Source organism: Ursus arctos, chromosome X (assembly GCF_023065955.2).
Source record: "Ursus arctos isolate Adak ecotype North America chromosome X, UrsArc2.0, whole genome shotgun sequence".
Lineage (NCBI taxonomy): Eukaryota > Metazoa > Chordata > Mammalia > Carnivora > Ursidae > Ursus > Ursus arctos.
In genome coordinates this window covers 7,293,183-7,311,632 of record NC_079873.1, presented here as the reverse complement: position 1 = coordinate 7,311,632, position 18,450 = coordinate 7,293,183, and the positions used below count along the sequence as shown (strand labels likewise).

Below are 18,450 nucleotides of genomic sequence, written 5' to 3'. Positions count from 1 at the left end.
TTTGCTTTTCTGAACCCTTTAGCTTAGAGACTGCAGTAATGATCATTATACCTCTCATTATGTGATAAGTCCAATAAGCCAGATGAACTCTGATGATCTGACAAAATGTGTTGCCCTACTGGCAGCTTTAGCAGAATTTGCATTAGAAGAAAGTAGAAGATGATAAGAGCATGACTTGACCAAACAGATCTGTTACATTTACATTCGTGTGAGCTTCTTAGTCGTGATGATTGTTTCTCAAGGAAGAACCCATTCCGTAGCTTCCCTGGGGGTTCTTGAAAGCTCTCTTTAAAGGTTGTATTTAAAGTGTAAGAGTATGCTCAGAATGGAGAAAGGTGTTTTTTCTTTTTGTAAAAAATGCCGGTTCCTTATGAACGTCCACTAAGTTAGCTCAGTTATTTAATAAAAAAGTTACCTTATTTTAGATGGGTCAGAAACAGATCTAGAAATGTCAAGAAGTGGATCATGGGTTGAAAAGTGAGTGATTTAATGTGATTTGAAAGCAGTTTTTTTTAAATTTTATTTATTTATTCGACAGAGAGAGAGACAGCCAGCGAGAGAGGGAACACAAGCAGGGGGAGTGGGAGAGGAAGAAGCAGGCTCATAGCGGAGGAGCCTGATGTGGGGCTCGATCCCAGAACGCCAGGATCACGCCCTGAGCCGAAGGCAGACGCTTAACCACTGTGCCACCCAGGCGCCCCATGAAAGCAGTTTTAATTTTATGATACTTCGCGCGCGCCTGTGTGTGTGTGTTTTAATGATAACCTAATTTTACTGCCCCAGACTTTAAGATTTCTGCCTGGAGAGCTCATTCATCCGTTTGCATTTAAATCTTTTCAAAGTATTTTTGCTCAAATTTCTCCCAAGAAGCCTCCTGCCTTTGTTCTGTGAGGACGCACAGTTCCGACGCTGTTCTTAATATCCTGTTTTCATTTGTCAGCACTGTTGTCCTTTTCATTGCCATGTTCCCATCGTTCCCCTTCTCTCATGTGGTGCTTTACAATAACAATTCAGAACAAAAGAGTCACTCCTCTTTCTGTTGCCTTAAAAAAAAAAAAAAAAGAGGAAGAAGAAGAAAGAAGGCTTCATCCCCTGACTGTAGGGCTTCAGTGATCACGGGAAACCTTTAAAACATGTTCCTCATAATAGTTAACCAGGAGTTGTGAATAAAGGTTACTTTTTAAATTTTTTTAAGATCGCAAAGTAGCTTCAGGGCATTGTGAACATGGGGTTTTTGTGTGTGGCTAACTTTGAAGTTGAGAGAGGAAGCAATTTCCTTTGAGGAAAGGGGCCATCATTTTTGAGAGAATTTCCCGATCTGTCCATACAATAGGCATCAGTTACTATGTGACATTGTCATTACTTCAGTGAGTCATGGGACTGGAGTAGTTGTGCGTGCCATGGAACGTCAGCTTTTCGGTGTTTAGGGAACAATGGTGGAATGCCATACTGGCCACCATCAGCAACTATTATTTATTGATGCATTTTTCTCCTGGTGGATAATAAGTGGGAAGGAGAGAGTGTGCACTTTCTCGGCCTCCTAGAGGAGTATTGTATGAATGAAGTAAGAAAAAGTTTTCCCAGTTGGCAAGCATTTTTCCAGGTGGAATCTGCTTGCAACAATCCGGCTCAACCGGTCTGTCCTTCAGAGACTAGATGTCTTATGTCATTTTCCTCTTTTCCGGGTAACCCTTTTCAGATAAGAATAGGCATTTGGGGGGGGGTTATATCTAAATTATGTATAGGTTTCCATTTTGTGCAGAGGAAGGAACGTTTGCAGGAGGGATGTGGTAACTGAGGGGTTTGTGAAGAGTGAATTCCATCAAGTGTCCCAAGTAATTTTGCAAAGGTGCTTTTGTATATGGATGCGTGTGTGTGTACATATATACGCATACATATTTATATAGGACCACAAAGGTCAGTTCCATTGTAGACATATATAGGATTTTATATAAACATAGAGTAGTACTATGAATGGGTATAGAAATGCCTGTCGAACTAGAAACACTTGCAGGAGCATTCAGGGAAGGCGGTGTTCAAGTGCTTTTCATCTGCGGGTGGTTTCACCGGACTCAGCGGTGGCTTCCATTTCCACCATCACCATAATGGCGGCCCACTCTCCAGGAGAGGCGATTTAGACTTCTGTCAGGAGACTAGGTGTGTGTGACAAGTACTCGCTCTCTTCCTCCTCTTTCGAGTCTCCTGTCACTGCCTTCAGCACCAAATTCTTGCCTGACACTGGGTACAGCACAGACCGGGGAAACATCAGTCATTTTCAGTTGAATGTAAAATAGGTTCCATTTGCCTTTAACACTGGATGTTTTCTTTCTTCGTATCAACTATAAAAGACTTGAAATGTCTGAGATCCTCTGATGGTAGGAAATCACCTGTAGAGGTTGTCAGATTAGGCTCTATAGAAGATTATAAAGGTGGTTGTTTATCCTTCTCTTTTGTTTTTGAGGAGTGGAGTATGTGTTTGTTTTCTGATGTTTCGACTCTAGACAGGCTAATTTTCCACCACAGCGCCAAAATACGGACAAGTTAGCCATTTCCCGCAGAAATTTTGACAATTTTAATGTTGCTTAACAAAAGCAATGCTTTCAAATCTCACGATGAAAAGTTCTTTCAGATTCTGTTTGATGGACCTGTGTCTTTTCTGTAGATAGGACTTCTTTGGGAAGTCGTGTGTATGTGGAATTGAGTAATCCCTTTGTTTATTGTTAACAGACAAAGGAAATTATGATTCGTACAGACATAAGCTAAGAGAGTATATGTTTGCATTTTAATGTCCAAACATGTGAAGCGTGCTTGGGTTTATCGTGAGGTGTTGCAATGGCATGAAAATAGGCGTCGTGATGTTCGAGCCAGGCAACAGGAGGAGGCGGTCCTTGCCTCCTGCTCGACCTTTCGCAAGAAGTTCTTGCACACCTTTGGTGGAGACCAGATGTCTGGGTTTGCACATGAATCGTGCAGGTTTGCAATCAGCCTGTTTTTTTGTTTTGGCTTGGTTTGGTTTTTTTACACTTTCCTGATGATTTACTTTAGTTGCAGTTTCTTGTCTTGCGTGGTGATAAGCAACATCCTTGAAAGAACTGCAGGGTAGGCCTTTTTTTTTTTTTTTTTGCGCTTTTGGGAAGACTACTTCCTCTTCTTCCTTTAGACAGACAGTCAGTTTTTAAAAGATTACTTTCCATTCTCAATTCACTCTTTCTTTGCCATTCTGGAAACTGAAATCTGAGACACCCGTCACAGATCTGCTCTTGTGTGTATGTGTAGGCATTATACGTATATATAACCATATGTCTATGTGATATGTTATATGCATGCATAATATGTGCATATATGTATGTGTATATATGTATTGCTTCGTGGGTATAGGCATATGTATGTATTTCATACACATACATTTTCATTTGTTTATCAGGATGATAGATTGCGATTTAGATCTCTATTTTTGGAAGAAAAAAATAACCACTTTATTGTGTCTGTACAAGAGATCATTCTTCTTGATGTAATGTTTTTAAAAAACTCCTTCCAGGTATTATCGTTTCATTCAGAAGATAGACACAAAATAACCAGTATACTATTTTTAAAAAAACAAACAAACAACAACCCGGCATCCAGAACATAATGTGATCATGTGCTTCGGAGGCCGCCAAAAGGACTGAAATGCAAGGGAGGCGAGCGCCCGTTGCTGACCCTGGGAGCCGGACAGGACGCTCCTCTTGGCAGCATGGAAAGCTGGCATCCTGCACTCAGCTGCAGGACACTGACCCGCTACTGGTCCCCGGGAGCAAGGGGGGTACAGAGCCCAGTGCCAAGTCATCATTTTTTTGGGACCAGGCAGTGGGTATTAATCTGCCCCTAGCTGCCTTTTCGTTTGGCTTGAGTTGAACGTTGAGTGGGCGAGGGCATAGGGAAGCCCTGCCGGGGTCTGTGGAAAAGGCAGTTGGAAAGCAAGAGGGAGTTTTGATTCTTCAGCTCAGCAACCCTGGCGGGGTGGATGAGGTGGAGCTGGCCTTCCTGGAATTGTCGCGTCGATTTTCCTGTTGTGTTTCACTGTTGACGCTCTCACAGACACACAGGACCGCTCCAGCACTGCCTGCCACCCACCATCTGGTCTCGGTGGCCTGTCTGTCATTTCGTGGGTCCCCATCCTCTGCCTACGGCGATGTTTCTTCAACAAGAACTAGGGTGCAGTCCATTGGTGGGTATTTGAGGTGATCTCTTTGTAAGAATCTGGAGAGATGCTAAGAGAACTAGTAAGGACAGATTGCGATTTCCTGTTTTTAACCTATTTGTCAGTCTTTCAGTAGGACAAATTGCATTTGTGAGACTGTGGAGGGGGTTTCTTTACCTTTAAGACAGAGCGGGATCGGGGCAGTTGGTGCTGGAGAAATCAGGATTGCTCTTTTGCGTTGTCATTGGTGTCCTTTTTTCTTGTCTGCTTATATAAATGAACTCCAGAAGGTGTATTTAAGCATTCTGTTAAGTAAATTTGGAAGACTAGGTTTCAATTAAAATAACCAGACAGTGTGACCTAGCTCCCATTTCTCCTTAATTTTTATCATTAAAGCCTTCATATCCCCAAAGACATCTTCTGTGCTTCCAAGTGATTCTTTTCAGGAATGTTCATTCATTATTAATCAGGTTGCATGGTCAAGAGAGTATGTGATTATTTTAAAGACTATCCTAGAGATCCAATTACTAAAAAACTGAGCACGTTATGGACAGATGTGGAAGTATAGAGAAGGTTTATGAACAGTTTAATTCAATTTGCATGAATTCCACCAGGTGGGGGTTTGGTGAAATTAAAAGTCTTCCCTGTTTCTCACTTTTGGTTTTGGTGAAACATTTTAACCTAAGCATTCCTCAGGATAAAGTCGAAGTGGCAAGTTATTAAAAACATCTATTGTATTAATTAGTTACTTTAAAACTTGAGGCTAGTGCCTGGGTGCTTATCTGCTTGTCACTTTTTTTTTCCCAGTCAGTCCCTCTGGTCCCTTACAATTTGGTTGGCAGAAATTCTTAGTCATCCGTCACTGATAAAGGGAATGAATTTAAGTGTGCTGACAGTCGGAGGTTAACCACAGCGCTATTTCAGAGGCATTACCTATAGAATGTTACAGATCACTTTTTTTTTCCACCTGTTCCTGCTAGTGTGTTATTTGTACTGTTGCTTTAAGAGCCACTTTGCATTTTGACTGCTCTCTGCCATAATTTGGAGTAGGAAGTAGCCTCTGTTGTGGTATTAATTTCCAGTCTTTCAGAATGCCATTAAATTCAATTGGATCTCCCTCTCCCCTCTGCATCGCGTCACGGTCCTGTTTTACTGTGCATTTACTGACTCACCTGGGTCTCAAATCAGCCAGGGTGCTAATCGGTAAAGCAGCTTTTGGGTAGGGTGTTTATTCTGTGGTTTTTATAACTCAAAGCTAAATACTAAACCATGACCAAATAGGCAGACACTGAGTGCTCGTATTGTGTTATTTAAAATACTCTATTTGTGGTGAATTCGTCTTGAGTATAGCACCCAGTTTCTATTGTTTCTGCCTCACGAGCTGCGGTTAATTTCCAGAGGTTAACAGTTCCAAAGTTTTGAGTCCTCTGAAAGTCCGGGTTTCTTCTGATCTAAGATAAAAACATCATTCCACGATCCTTAACAAAATAATCCCACCTGTGGTTCTATAGCAGGGATAGTCGCAGGGAAAAATCCAAATGGCAATAAGAAGGGATAGGAAATTGACTTGGTCATGGTTCTGAAATGTAGGACTCTTTAAAGAAAATTTAGTCATAGAATTTGGGAAGCTGTTTGTCAGTCACAACACTTTTGAGGGCTTTCTCTCCGCCCCCACCCCCAAACCGGTTTTATGTGATTTCGTGTAAGATTTGTACAGTTTTGGTAGTGTGTTTGTCGTCTCGGTTCTGTTTTGGTAAATTTAACATCAAGCTTAGTTTCCATACCCCAGAGGATATGTAGAAAAAAAACGGGAGGAAGTGCCTCGGGGATCATCCAGGCAGTGGCTGCGAGCCACCTGGTTGACCGCCGGCCACCCAGTGTTGGTATCCAGGTTTATTCCTTGGTCTAGTGACTCATGAATTTCCCTCAGAGTGATGGCTTTCAGAGCCGTACAAAGTGAGGGACTGAAAGTAAAATTATTGGTGGCTGGAATGCGTGCTCTTTTTCATATACTCCACGTCAGAAAAGTGATCATTGTTCGTGGAGTTTGCAGACATGACATAGAGTAGCTGCAGGGAAGCGCTGAGAGACAGGTTTACCTTATGATTAAAATGTCAAAACTCTGGTAAGAGAAATTTGGAATTCAGAAACTCCTGGATGACACATGCTGACGATCAGGTATCTCCTTATTCTAGTGGGTGATTGAGCCCATAGAATGCGCTTGCTCTCGAGACTCCTAATTCTTGGTCACTTGCATATATGGGCGAAAGAGTAGGAAATCCATATTCTTGGGATTTTGACCTGGAAAGCCCGCTCACTGACTTTGGCCGTGGATTAAACCTTGCAATGCATGTTGTCTTCACAGGGCTTCTGGGTGTTCCTTCAAGGTGCAGGTTGTCTTCTCTGTGTCATGACAGAAGTCAGGGGAGACTACAAGGAATAAAGTTGTGAAATTCTAACATGAGCTAGCGAGCAGGGTGATGGCAAGGGTTGTGACAGCACAGGCAGGGGGTTGAATGTTTTCTTTGCATGGACTTGCCCGGACGATGGTTTTGCCTCTCACTTCAGAGGAGGGGGCAGAAAGGATGAATCCAACAGCCACGAATGCTCCTCACTTCCATCTCGCTGGCTGAGAACAGTAATCCATAAGGACATCCATCCTGAGCTCCCCATCTCCCTTCTCAGTTCCAAACCTTGTATCTCCACTAAGTCCTGGTGTTCGTCCTCTTTTACTGGGGACTTTCTCCTTCAGTCCGTTTCCCCGAAGAGCCTGCACCTTGGACAAAAAAAAAGCTCTTCTCCCTCCAGGAAAGTCTTCCTCCTGGGATGGGTGCTACCTCAAGATGATGATACCTGGAGCCCAGAGGGGGTGAGGGGCCATCTGTCCAGGCAGCTGGTTCAGCCCAATCACCTTAGCCATCACCTGGGTGCCAAGGTCCGATCATCCCTGCAGGCCTCACCACCAGCTGTCCATCTCTCTGTTGATTAATTTTCCTTAACCCCAAAAGGCACGAGCCTCTGACATCCAGATTTATCATGGGGGATTTCGAGGAGTAGGTGGTCATTTGGCTCAGGCGGTCACCCATTCGCGATCGGCTTCAAATTTAGACGATGAGTGTTAATTTCCGTATGAGATTTTTGTGTTTGTGTTTGTGTCCGTGCTCGCGTGTGCATGCCTGTATCGGTCCCGGAGCTGATCCAACTCTACTGAAAGAATGGGATGAATCATGTAACTTTAAACCAGGATCGCATTACTGATCGCTCTGTTGTGTACCAGAAAATAATATTTTTAAATGAATATTTTGGTTATTTTGTAAATATGACAGTTACACCACTTTGTGGTTTTCAGCTAAAAACTTTAATTGTAAACATTTAAGACATGGCACACTATAGCCATCTTCTAAATCAGTTCTTCTTTGTTTAATATGAAATCTCCAAATACAACAATGGCCAGGGTTCTGTGGGCCTCTGGGAGGTTCTGCTGTCAGCTTAAAAAACCAGAAAACAAAAACAAGAAAATAAACGTGAAACACACTAAAAAAAAAAAAATCTCACAAAGGAGAAAAAAAATTTGTGCTAGGAAGAAAGGCAAAGGCAGCTGCTAAGAGCAGCAAATGGTCCCATCCCCTGGGTCACTGGGATGGGAGGTGAGTGCGTGGGAATCAGGTTGAAGAAGCAGGTCTGGAGACGCTTGGGCAAGGTGTTTTGAAACAGGAGCTCAGGCATCCATCAGGACTCACGCTCTGGCCAGCAGGGAGCTAACTGCTCAATGCGTGGGCCTTTAAGAGAAGTGACAGGAAGAAGCCGTGGTGCCAAAAGCATGTGGCAGAAATGAAACTGAGGGACAAAAAGATTGGAGGTGAGGAATCAAATTTGGAGGTGGTGGTTTGTTTTTTGTTTGTGTGTGTGGTGGGGGGGGGTAATAGTCTAGGAATGCAGGAAAGAAGATCTGGATCAACCCATCTGGATCAACCCAGAAGCAGTGAGAGCCGAGAGAAGGAAACCAATCAAAGAACTGGGGATTGACCCTCACACGTCTTGGCTAATGATTTGGATTTGGGGGAAGGAGAGTGTGTGTGTGGCTTCCTATTGGTGGCAGAACAAATTACCAGCGACATGATGCCTTAAACCACACTAGAGGGCAGAGTGTCTGTGCAGGGCTGCGTTCCTTCGGGAGGCTCTAGGGAAGAATCTGTTTGCCTTTTGCAACTTCTAGAAACAGCTCACATTCCCTGACTCGTGGCCCTTCCGTCTTCAAAGCCAGCGATGGTCATCAGGTCTTCTGCATCTCATCACCTGACCTACTCTTTTGCCTCTCATTTCCACATGTCAGGGCCATTGGGATTCCATCGAGTCCACGTGGATAGTGCACTCATCTCCCCATTTTAAGGCCAGTGGTGGCAACCTCAGTTCCATCTGCTACCCACATTCCCCTTTGCCTTGTAATCTAAACTAGTCACAGCTTCCAGGGATTCGGATGCTGCCATCTTCGGAAGCCATCTATCCCGCCTTCCCCAGAGAGGGAGAAGTCGAATGCGAGGCGAGTTTCTGACTTGTAGTGATCAGGAGAACGGAAGCACCATGAGGAGACACCAGAGGCTCGCAGGGCAGACAGGTTTGGGAGGGAAGCTGATGAAACCCATGAGATGCACACTCTGAATTGAGGCATTTACAGTAAATGAAGCAGAGAACTGTCGGTGTCGAGCTGTGATTCTGGAGAGAGATGGCCCTGTGAGAGGCAAGCCTAGGAGTCCTTCTCAGAGACGCTGTATGAGAAACGAATGAACAACCTGGATGGCTTTTTTTTAAATTGAGGTGTAATTGACATATAACATTACATTAGTTTCAGGTGTGCAACATGACTCCGCATTTGTACACACTGTATTATTTAACTATAGCCACCACATTGTACATTACATCCCCAGGACTTATTTCTTTTGCAACTGCAAGTCTGTACCTTTTGACCCTCTTTGATGACCAGACACTTAGAAAACACCCAGGCTCTGCTTCGCTAGAAGAAGTCAGCAGTGCTTAGAGGAAAACCAGAAGAGCACAGTTGCAGTGACATACAGAATGAGAGAGGGTGGGACAGGAGGAAGGCAGAGGTGTGACAACATTGACATTATCGGTTTTCCTCAGAAGTCTTGAATTTGTAAGAAAGTTTCTGGAAAAGATGTCTTGCATCCAGTGCATCCCAGGAAGCGGGGCTCAAGTGTAGCCTGTGGCTAAGGACTATCCTGCTTAGGGATTGTTCGAAGTGAGTGCTGGAAGGAACTGGAGGGAATATCTGTGGACACTCTGCCAGGGCCACGCAACTAGTAAATAGCCAAGCTGAGTGTCATCTTCGACTGTCTGGCCACCTGCATCTGGCTCTCTCCTTTCACTCTATTCCATGCCCTGTTCTAGATCACAAACCATGGACAAGCAGAGGTGTGATCTGCAAATTGACGCCATTCCCAGTTTGTTGCAAGGGGTTCCCATGATTACCCACATCCTCCTCTGAATGAGGACCAATCAGCCCATTCAGAAAAATGTTGAGCTATAGAATTTCCTGACAATGATATGCACGTGTGATTTCCTTCCATTGTGGTGAAGGTTAAGAATCTGTCTCTCTCTCTTTTTTGAGGCCTAGACATTAAATTACAGGAGTTAAGAAAAGGAAAAGATAACATTTTTCACAAATACCCCCCCCACACACACACACAACTGTTTGATGAACCCCTGTTCATCTTCAAAAATCCTTCTCACGTGTTGCCTCCTTTAGGAAGCTTCCCATCTTCTTCTCCCCCAGTCTTTGGCACATGTCTTTTGTTATGTTGTTTTCTCTCTCCATAAGATCACTGAGGCAGGGGCCAAGTGTTACAACTACTTGTCCCAACACCAAGAACCTAGAGGGGCTTCAATAGTTGGTGAAAGAATGAATGGTATTTTCATTTCTCAAAAAACTAAACAATAAACCATGCTAATTTTCTTGGGTGGGGGAATGGCGTGCATGCTTACCAGTAACATATTGTTGAGTAATGTAACCAAAATATTACATAGCACGGCAAGGTCTGCATCAAAGGAGGATAAAATGTGATCCACCATAGATACCGAACCCAGAGCCCCTTCCCTTTTGGCAACGTATGGGCACAAGATTCAGAAAATTGGCTGAACCTCACAGCACATTCAGATATTTAGTCATCACTTAATACAGTTAAACCAACATTTACAGTGTAGACGCTTGCACACAGCACCGTGCCAAGCGCTATGGCAATAAAAGAAAAAGATCTCGTTCTGAGCAGCTGCTATTAAATCATTCTTACATGAAGTGCCCGTGAGCACTCGACTCCACATTTTTTCCATTGATGTCTGGGTGAAATCCCATTGCCTATCATTTCCCGTTAGCGTTCGAAACTTGTACCTGCTTGTCGACGTCTCGCTCCACCGCCGTTCCCTTGTTGCCCACACAGCCTCTTAGTCCTATCTCTCGGGGAGGGATTCTCACTTCTCTGTTGTCTGGATGTACGTGTCTCTATTTTCTTACTCCGGGGGTCAGCAAACTAAGATCCCCAGGCCAAATGCAGCTTGCTCCCTGTGCTCGTAAATGCGATCTTGTTGGCCAGCCGCACTCGCTCGTGCGTGCACTGTGTGTGGCGGCTTTGGCGTGCCACCACGCTGCCCTCGAGCAGGAGCAGCTGCCGCAGAGCACGTCGGGCCCGCGGCGCCAAAAGTGGTTACTCTCTGGCCCTCTATAGAGCAAGTGTGCTGACCTCTGTTCTAATCTGTTGAGACAGCAGTGGTGTGGTGTTCTTTGGGGTTCTTCACCCCAACAACTGTATGTTTCCCAACTCATTCAACCCATGTTTGAGTCCCGCTGTGTGCAAGGCGCTGTTCCAGGCACTGGCAGGACATCCCTCAAAGAGCCAAGCCAAGTCTCCACTCTCATGGAGCTTACCTTCTACTGGTGGGGCAGCGGGGAGTGATGATGGCTCAGCGACGAAACTACTAGAATATGTTGGCTGACAAAAGTTATGGAGAAAGACAAAGTGAGGCGGAGGGAGAAGCGTCGCCGTGATGGGTGGGTAGGTGGTCGTGCTGGTAGCAGGGGAGTTGGTTTCACGCGGGTTCACAAAGAGGCGACCCTGTGGCAGAGAGTCACGTGGATTCCAAAGACCTTGGGAGGGGGAGATGGGACGTGCTTGGCCTGTTTCAGGCATCACAGGGAGGCCGTGTGCCCAGAGCAGAACAAGGGCTAGCGTGGGAGGAAATGAGGTCACTGTCTGAGTCTGTTTTCTGGGGCTGGTGTTATTCTGCTGAGTTGCTCCCTGAGTGAGATGGGAAGCCCCTGGCGGGTAGAGCAGAGAAGAGGCAGGCTCAGTCATGTTTTAACAGGATCTCTGGCTTCAGAGTAAAAGATTGCAGGTGGGGGCCAGAGTGAGTAGAAGGCAGGAAGCCGTTCGGAAAGGTATTGTGCTAATCCAGGTAAGGCGTAATGTTGGCTGGCCCACGATCATAGAGCCGGGATGCTGAGGATGCCAGATTCTGGCTTCTCGAGCCAGCTCACTTAACGTCTCTTGACTCACATGTCAGCATTTCCACTGGGGTCGGCAGCGGAATCACCTCTAGAAATTGTGATTGCACCATGCTGGGATGGAATCCTGGCACCTGCAGGAAAATAGAATCCTCACAGCTCTTCAGACGTAATTGGGGTTCATCCCTGTGTTGAGATCTATCGGTAGGCGTTCTTGTGTCCCCTGAGAACAAAGCGGACCAAAAGGGCGATGGTTTCCCTTTAATTTACGTTCTTCCGATGGGAAGAGAGAAGAAACTCGATTTAGAGATAATTCTATTTTTCCACAATGAACCAAAATAATGATTAATAGGTAAACCCTTTCAATTTCGTCCAAGCCATCTGTCGGAAGGGGTGGCTAGGAGCAAGCGGGGACGGTGGGTTTCTCTCCACAGCGGCCCAGTGGTTGCCACTGCGGGTTGTGCAGACATGAGCAAGCTTTCACATTTCAAATCTCAGCTGCTCACTTATTCTTTCTTGTGTAGTTAATATTCGCGAATGGCTAAAGATCTCTTAAGATACCAGGCTTCTATGAAGCCAGCGGCTCTTTAATTTTTAACAAACTCAGCACACACTTGACACTTTTAATGATCAGTTCCCGTTCAGTTGATGGCAAGATGAACATTAGCTTAACCAAGGCCCCACATGCTATTTCTGAGGGATGCTATTTCAGAAAGGGGCAGCACATTCTAGAAATCATGAGTTTTGTAAATAAATGGAGGTGTGAATGCAAAAAGGCCGATTGTTGGAATCACTAAACGGAGCTGTGGATGTGAAGCCTTCCCATCAAGCCAGCCGAGAACCCCCCCACCTCCCCGCGATCCACCCCCAGGGTGGTTGAAACCTGGCGTCCCCTGGGTGAGCCGCACTATTCTCCCACAGCCTGCACTGGGCTGCATCTAATATGCCCGGCGCTGTTCCGCAGACGTCTGCTAATGGTCTTGAAAAGGAGAAGGTTCAAAGAGGCTTGGTTCCCAGGCCTGCTAATGAGCGCGAGGCCTCTTCCCCGTTAATGAACCAGGGTTTATGTGGGATTCTTTTCCCCTGCCCTTTTTGAAGGGAAGGCAGGCAAGAGTTCACAAAAGCAGCGGCCCGTCTTCGTGGCACAGGGAGCGTGCAGCTGGGCCACCCGAAGGCAGCCTGGCGGGGAGCAACAAAGCTGGCGGAGATCGAGCCCGAGGCCAACGGGACTCTGGGTGTGAGGCTGGACCCCCTGCCGGCCCGGCCTGTCACTGGCCGCAGGGACAAGCCCTTGATGGGACTCTTGGCCAGGAGGGTTGTGCAGGATCCCTCAGCAGCCCTCGCAAGCCTCCTCGGAGTAACGCGACTACTTTACGCTGCTGCCCACACTGTTAGCCCTGTTAATAACTTATCAAATGAATACTGAAGCCACGAAAATCCTTGTCCTAATTAACTAAATCGTTATTAGTCATTGGTACCCAGGCTCACCGCAGCCACTGAAAAGGCCCGCAGATATTTTTCTCTGCTTCGCTCTGCCCACCCACATCCCACTGCTGCATTAAACAATAGAATTATTCAGGAGAGGAACGAACACATGCCAAAAAACATTGCCTCGATCAAAATCATCTCTGTGAAAGTCAGTGTTTTTCCGCAGGAATATGTTTTGGAAGCTGACATCCCATATTTAACCATTATCATTTCCGCTGAAGTCATGCGTTTGATTTCATGCACATTTCATGCCCGTTTCCACAAGAAGTGCCTTTCTGCTTCTCTGAAGCCTGCCGTGGTATGTAGAGTAAAAAGTCCTTCAGACGCATTAACATTCACCTGTAAGTTCATCAATTCAAAGTTAGGAAAGACTCTAGTTCGTTAATTAACATTTCTACATTTTAATTCTCCACACAAGGTAAAACTTGGCTGTGACACAATAAGATTATTGTGATTAGATACAAATTATGGAAATTACAGTTTCAATAACTTGCCAGTCTGGAGTAAGACCTTTTTAACAAACAAAATTGAGAAAAAAAATTTTTTTTCTGCTTTTGGTGACTTGAACTTTGAGAAAATGTTAGTTGGTATGCTGGCTTAGGGTGTTTCTCCCCTCCTTATTCCCCCAGTGAATAGAAAGAGAATTATTTGGAATGTACACACATTTACCCTTCCATGACCTGCGTTTGGAATTATTCTGAGACGCATTCAAAGCTGACAGCTCCCCGTGGCTGACCCCCTCGCGCCTAATCAAATCTTACGTTCTGTTTCCAGATAGCTGATCAGCTTCCTTGGATTTTGCTGATGACCCAGGAGAGCTTTGCCTGAAGATGGAAACACTGGAGTCGGAGCTGACCTGCCCTATTTGTCTGGAGCTCTTTGAGGACCCTCTCCTGCTACCCTGTGCACACAGCCTCTGCTTCAACTGCGCCCACCGCATCCTGGTGTCACACTGCGCCACCAACGAGTCCGTGGAGTCCATCACCGCCTTCCAGTGCCCCACCTGCCGACATGTCATCACGCTCAGCCAGCGAGGTCTAGACGGACTCAAGCGCAACGTCACCCTGCAGAACATCATCGACAGGTTCCAGAAGGCATCCGTGAGCGGGCCCAATTCCCCTAGCGAGACCCGCCGGGAGCGGGCATTCGACGCCAACACCATGACCTCCGCCGAGAAAGTCCTCTGCCAGTTCTGTGACCAGGATCCTGCCCAGGACGCTGTGAAGACCTGTGTCACTTGTGAAGTGTCCTACTGTGATGAGTGCCTGAAAGCCACTCACCCAAACAAGAAGCCCTTTACAGGCCATCGTCTGATTGAGCCAATTCCGGACTCGCACATCCGGGGGCTGATGTGCCTGGAGCACGAGGATGAGAAGGTGAATATGTACTGTGTGACCGATGACCAGTTAATCTGTGCCTTGTGTAAACTGGTTGGGCGGCACCGAGATCATCAGGTGGCAGCTTTGAGTGAGCGCTATGACAAATTGAAGGTTAGTCCGATCCGCCTTAAGCCAACCCCTTTCTGCCAGCAAATGTCATGGAAATAAAAAGTGTATTCACTGCTAGCTGCATGGCAGGTGAAGGTTTTCTCTTCACCTTTGTTATCTGATTAGTTTTAGCATGTTTTTTGGCAGCCTATAAATGTTGCACAATCAGGGTATCTCGTAAAAGTTGACTGCTGCTTGTAATTTTAGCGTTGACAAGGTGAGGGCGAATTTGAAAAATCTGGATCATTTTCAGTCCTTGCAGGGGGGGGCGGGGGGGGGAAGGAAAGAAGGAATGGCAGATAAAAATCTGGCTTTGGGCATTTTGGGGGCATGTATTTTCTTCACTCATTAAGGAAAGCTAATGTCACCCGAATTGTACCTGTATCCAGTTACTTGCACAAACAAAAGGATAGAGGGAGGAATGCCTACAGCGAGTGTGGGATTTTAGAGGACATGGGACCTGTATTTCTTGTGTGAATGAAATCCAGCTTATTGGTGAGCTACAGCGCTCTGACCATCTCGGGTTTCGCCAAGGAATTCCTTTTTGTGTAGACTTTTTCTTCGGTAAGGTTACAGGCGAGACTGTTTGAACTTCACTTTTAACATGAAATTATTAACCTAACTCCAGCTCGGGGAATGATAATTAATATGACTCTACGTCAAATTAAAAAATCACTCTCTAAATATGGATAGAATGCACCAGGGAAGAAATAAGTCAGGTCTCTAGATGTCTGTTCAACTTCAGGCGACAGCGGGTCTAATTATGGCAAACTCAGCCGAGAGTTTGCTCTAATAGTGAGATACTATGCTCACCGGTTAATTTTAGATCACAAGACGCCAATTAAAAGGAAAGGAACTATAAATTAAGAGCTTTGAGTAAATATATACTGAAGTCTTTCCTCTCAGGGAAAACACACATCGTGTTGTTGAGCAAACAAAAAATGAATTGTGTGATCGAGAGTGTTATCACTCAGGGCACGTCGTCACCTCTCACAAATGGCTCCCGTCACTTTTCCTTAGTGTGCTAACGGGTGGTTGTATTTACCGGCGCCCCGTAGTTTATTTTGTGATGCTGGGATTAATGGACCACACCTGTGATTTGCCCTGGCCGTTGCTTGAGATGCTGAGGGAAATTGGTGAGCTAAAGTGAATCCCACTTCTGAATGTCACTTGGGGAACAAAAGCCTCACCTGGGCAGCATGCCTCACTTCGAAGTGTCCAAGGACTGCTGGTGCAACTCCATCTGCAAATGTGGAGAGGAAGTTAAGCCCAAGGATTTGGGTGCTGGGGACAAGGGGAGACAGACGCCGACTGGTTTGCTGGTATAGCGCGCGGCACTAGCCAAAAACACACCCACACCGCTAGAGATAATAGCAAAGGCGATGCGTGTATGCGTCGTGCCTCCGATGTGCTTAGGAAACTGACGTGGCAGTCGATCTCAGAAGCCAAGAAGATCATTTCTGCCCTTTTTCGGTTGGGGACAGAATGTTTAAGATGACTGGATGTAGGTGTTTTTGTTTTCCAAAATGTAAACATGGTGGACGGGGTCTTTTCTTTATCGAAAAAAAATGTTCCCTTGACTGGATTAACACTGCCTTTTGATGATCGATTGCTAAAACACCCCAGTGATGGATGTTCGGCATTCAGCAGCCTCCAGACTTGCTATTTAAACTTGGTAGTCAAGGTCTGCTCATTATTTGTGAGCTATTATAGAGGAGTTATTAATTATTTACGGAGCATCTCCAAATTTATGAGGAGATACTGTCACGCTCTAAGCCCTTTTTGTGATGAAAATGGAGCTCTTCAATTATGAGCCCCGCACACTTGTCTGCTCAAGCCTGGGGGTTAGTGGTGGTCGATACAGTCACCAGGAGGGCCTGACAATGAACAGTGCAGTACGTTTGATCTTCTCATTACAGAAATAGAAGCATACGAACAGCACCCGGTGCACCAAAGCACAGTTACAGCCACTCAACAAAATGTGTTCATGAGCATTTAAACAGGTCACCTGCTAGCCTAGCCTGTTTGTCCTAAAACGCGCCACTTACATTAGAATAAAAAGATCATAAGAATATATTGACATTTGGGGTGTCTGTGGTATTTCAGTTATCACGTATTTATGAACATATGTGCTTTGGTTTAAAACCCAAGTACAACGTGGACATTAATCTTTGAGGAAAGCAATAGCATACTGAAACAACCAAAACCAAGGAAGGGTATTTTCTGTTAATTATTACTTTGGTCTGAACAAGTGAATGTGCTCTGGAAGTGTCTTTTTCTGAGGCTTTAGCGTCTCGGTACAGAAATAGATCGGAGACGATGTGGAACTACAAAGCGTGGGGAAATGTGAGGGTGCTTTCCTTGAGAAGATGGTAAATGTGCTCTACTTATTTACATATGTAAGGACGCAGGCGTCTTCTTTTGGGAAAATGTGTTTGTTCTTGTGTTAGTGAAAGTCCATTATTTGGGGCGCCTGGGTGGCTCAGTCAGTGAAGCGTCTGCCTTCGGCTCAGGTCATGATCCCAGGGTCCTGGGTTCGAGCCCCACATCGGGCTCCCTGCTCAGTAGGGAGCCTGCTTCTCCCTCTCGCTCTGCTGCTCCCCCGGCTTGTGCTCTCTCTCTCTCTGTCAAATAAATCAAAATACAATCTTAAAAAAAATTCCTTTAAAAAAAAAAAAAGCCCATTATTTGAAGATGGGAATTCTGCAATGATTATGAAGAACAGTTATTTCTCGCGCTAATCTTAAACTCCGGGGACCACTTTTACTCATATTAGGTCTCAGCATATATACATGTGCTTATGTAAAGACTTGGAACATACTTTTGTACGTTACAACTCTCTTTCTAGGCACAAAAGAAAAAACAGCATAAAAATTCCAACCTGTAGAATTCATGCAAAGAAAATCTTCCATGTCATCTGAAACAGCATCATGTCAGTGATCGAGTGCTTTCAGAGACTGTGCATTGGGAAGCACTCATAAAATATTGAAGCAAAGAGAAAATTAAACCAGCATTTCCTGAACTCGATTTTAAGATAAAAAGAGAAAAGTCTTCCTGCCAAATGCATGTCTCTAAATGGAGCATGTCATAATGTGGACCTGCTTGTATCATTTTAATTGAATTTTAAGAAGCCTCTTGGTCCTCAAGCCTGAATTAAAAGTTTGATTTGTGACCTACATAACATATAAGAGAATTTAATATAATGTGCTGCAGAGTTTTCAAGGAGTTACAATGCAATAACTCCATTTTTTTCTGTTCCAACATACTGTGTTGGGGTTCTTGTTTCTTTTCTTTAGTTATTCCTGTAAAAATAGACAAACTGGGGGGCGCCTGAGTGGCACAGCGGTTAAGCGTCTGCTTTCGGCTCAGGGCGTGATCCTGGCGTTCTGGGATCGAGCCCCACATCAGGCTCCTGTGCTGGGAGCCTGCTTCTTCCTCTCCCACTCCCCCTGCTTGTGTTCCCTCTCTCGCTGGCTGTCTCTATCTCTGTCGAATAAATAAATAAAATCTTTAAAAAAAAATAGACAAACTGGGAAGAGTTGACCTTTCCTTGCCCTTCAACTTCAGCATAGCCCCACTTCAAGTTGGCTGATGCTGAAGGTCCAAACGATTGTTTTGCATCTGTGCCTCCAAAGGCTGGCTCAAGGAGTTTATGTGTATGATGCCCATTTCAATGGGTCATCCCGTCAGGCTTTTGTCCTCGTTTGATAAAGGCTCCAGTTAAAGCTCACCTTCCTGCGTAGCCCTTCTCATCTAGAGGTAAAGATGAGGGATTTCCCTCT

General features: G+C 45.2%; 1 protein-coding gene across 7 annotated transcripts in view; it reads left to right on the top strand.

Moving 5' to 3' along the window:
- Positions 1–18,450, top strand: part of MID1 (midline 1) — a 569,906-nt gene that overhangs the window by 452,590 nt on the left and 98,866 nt on the right. For 4 of the 7 annotated variants that reach the window (XM_044391873.3, XM_048213241.2, XM_044391875.3 and 1 more), the window contains one exon: positions 13,956–14,671. In XM_044391873.3, the coding sequence (XP_044247808.1) occupies positions 14,012–14,671 (660 nt within the window). In that variant the 5' untranslated portion in view covers positions 13,956–14,011. Of the gene's footprint in view, positions 1–4,053; positions 4,208–13,955; positions 14,672–18,450 lie in introns of those variants that run through there. The other 3 variants (XM_026478151.4, XM_048213243.2, XM_048213242.2) reach the window with 3 other exon arrangements.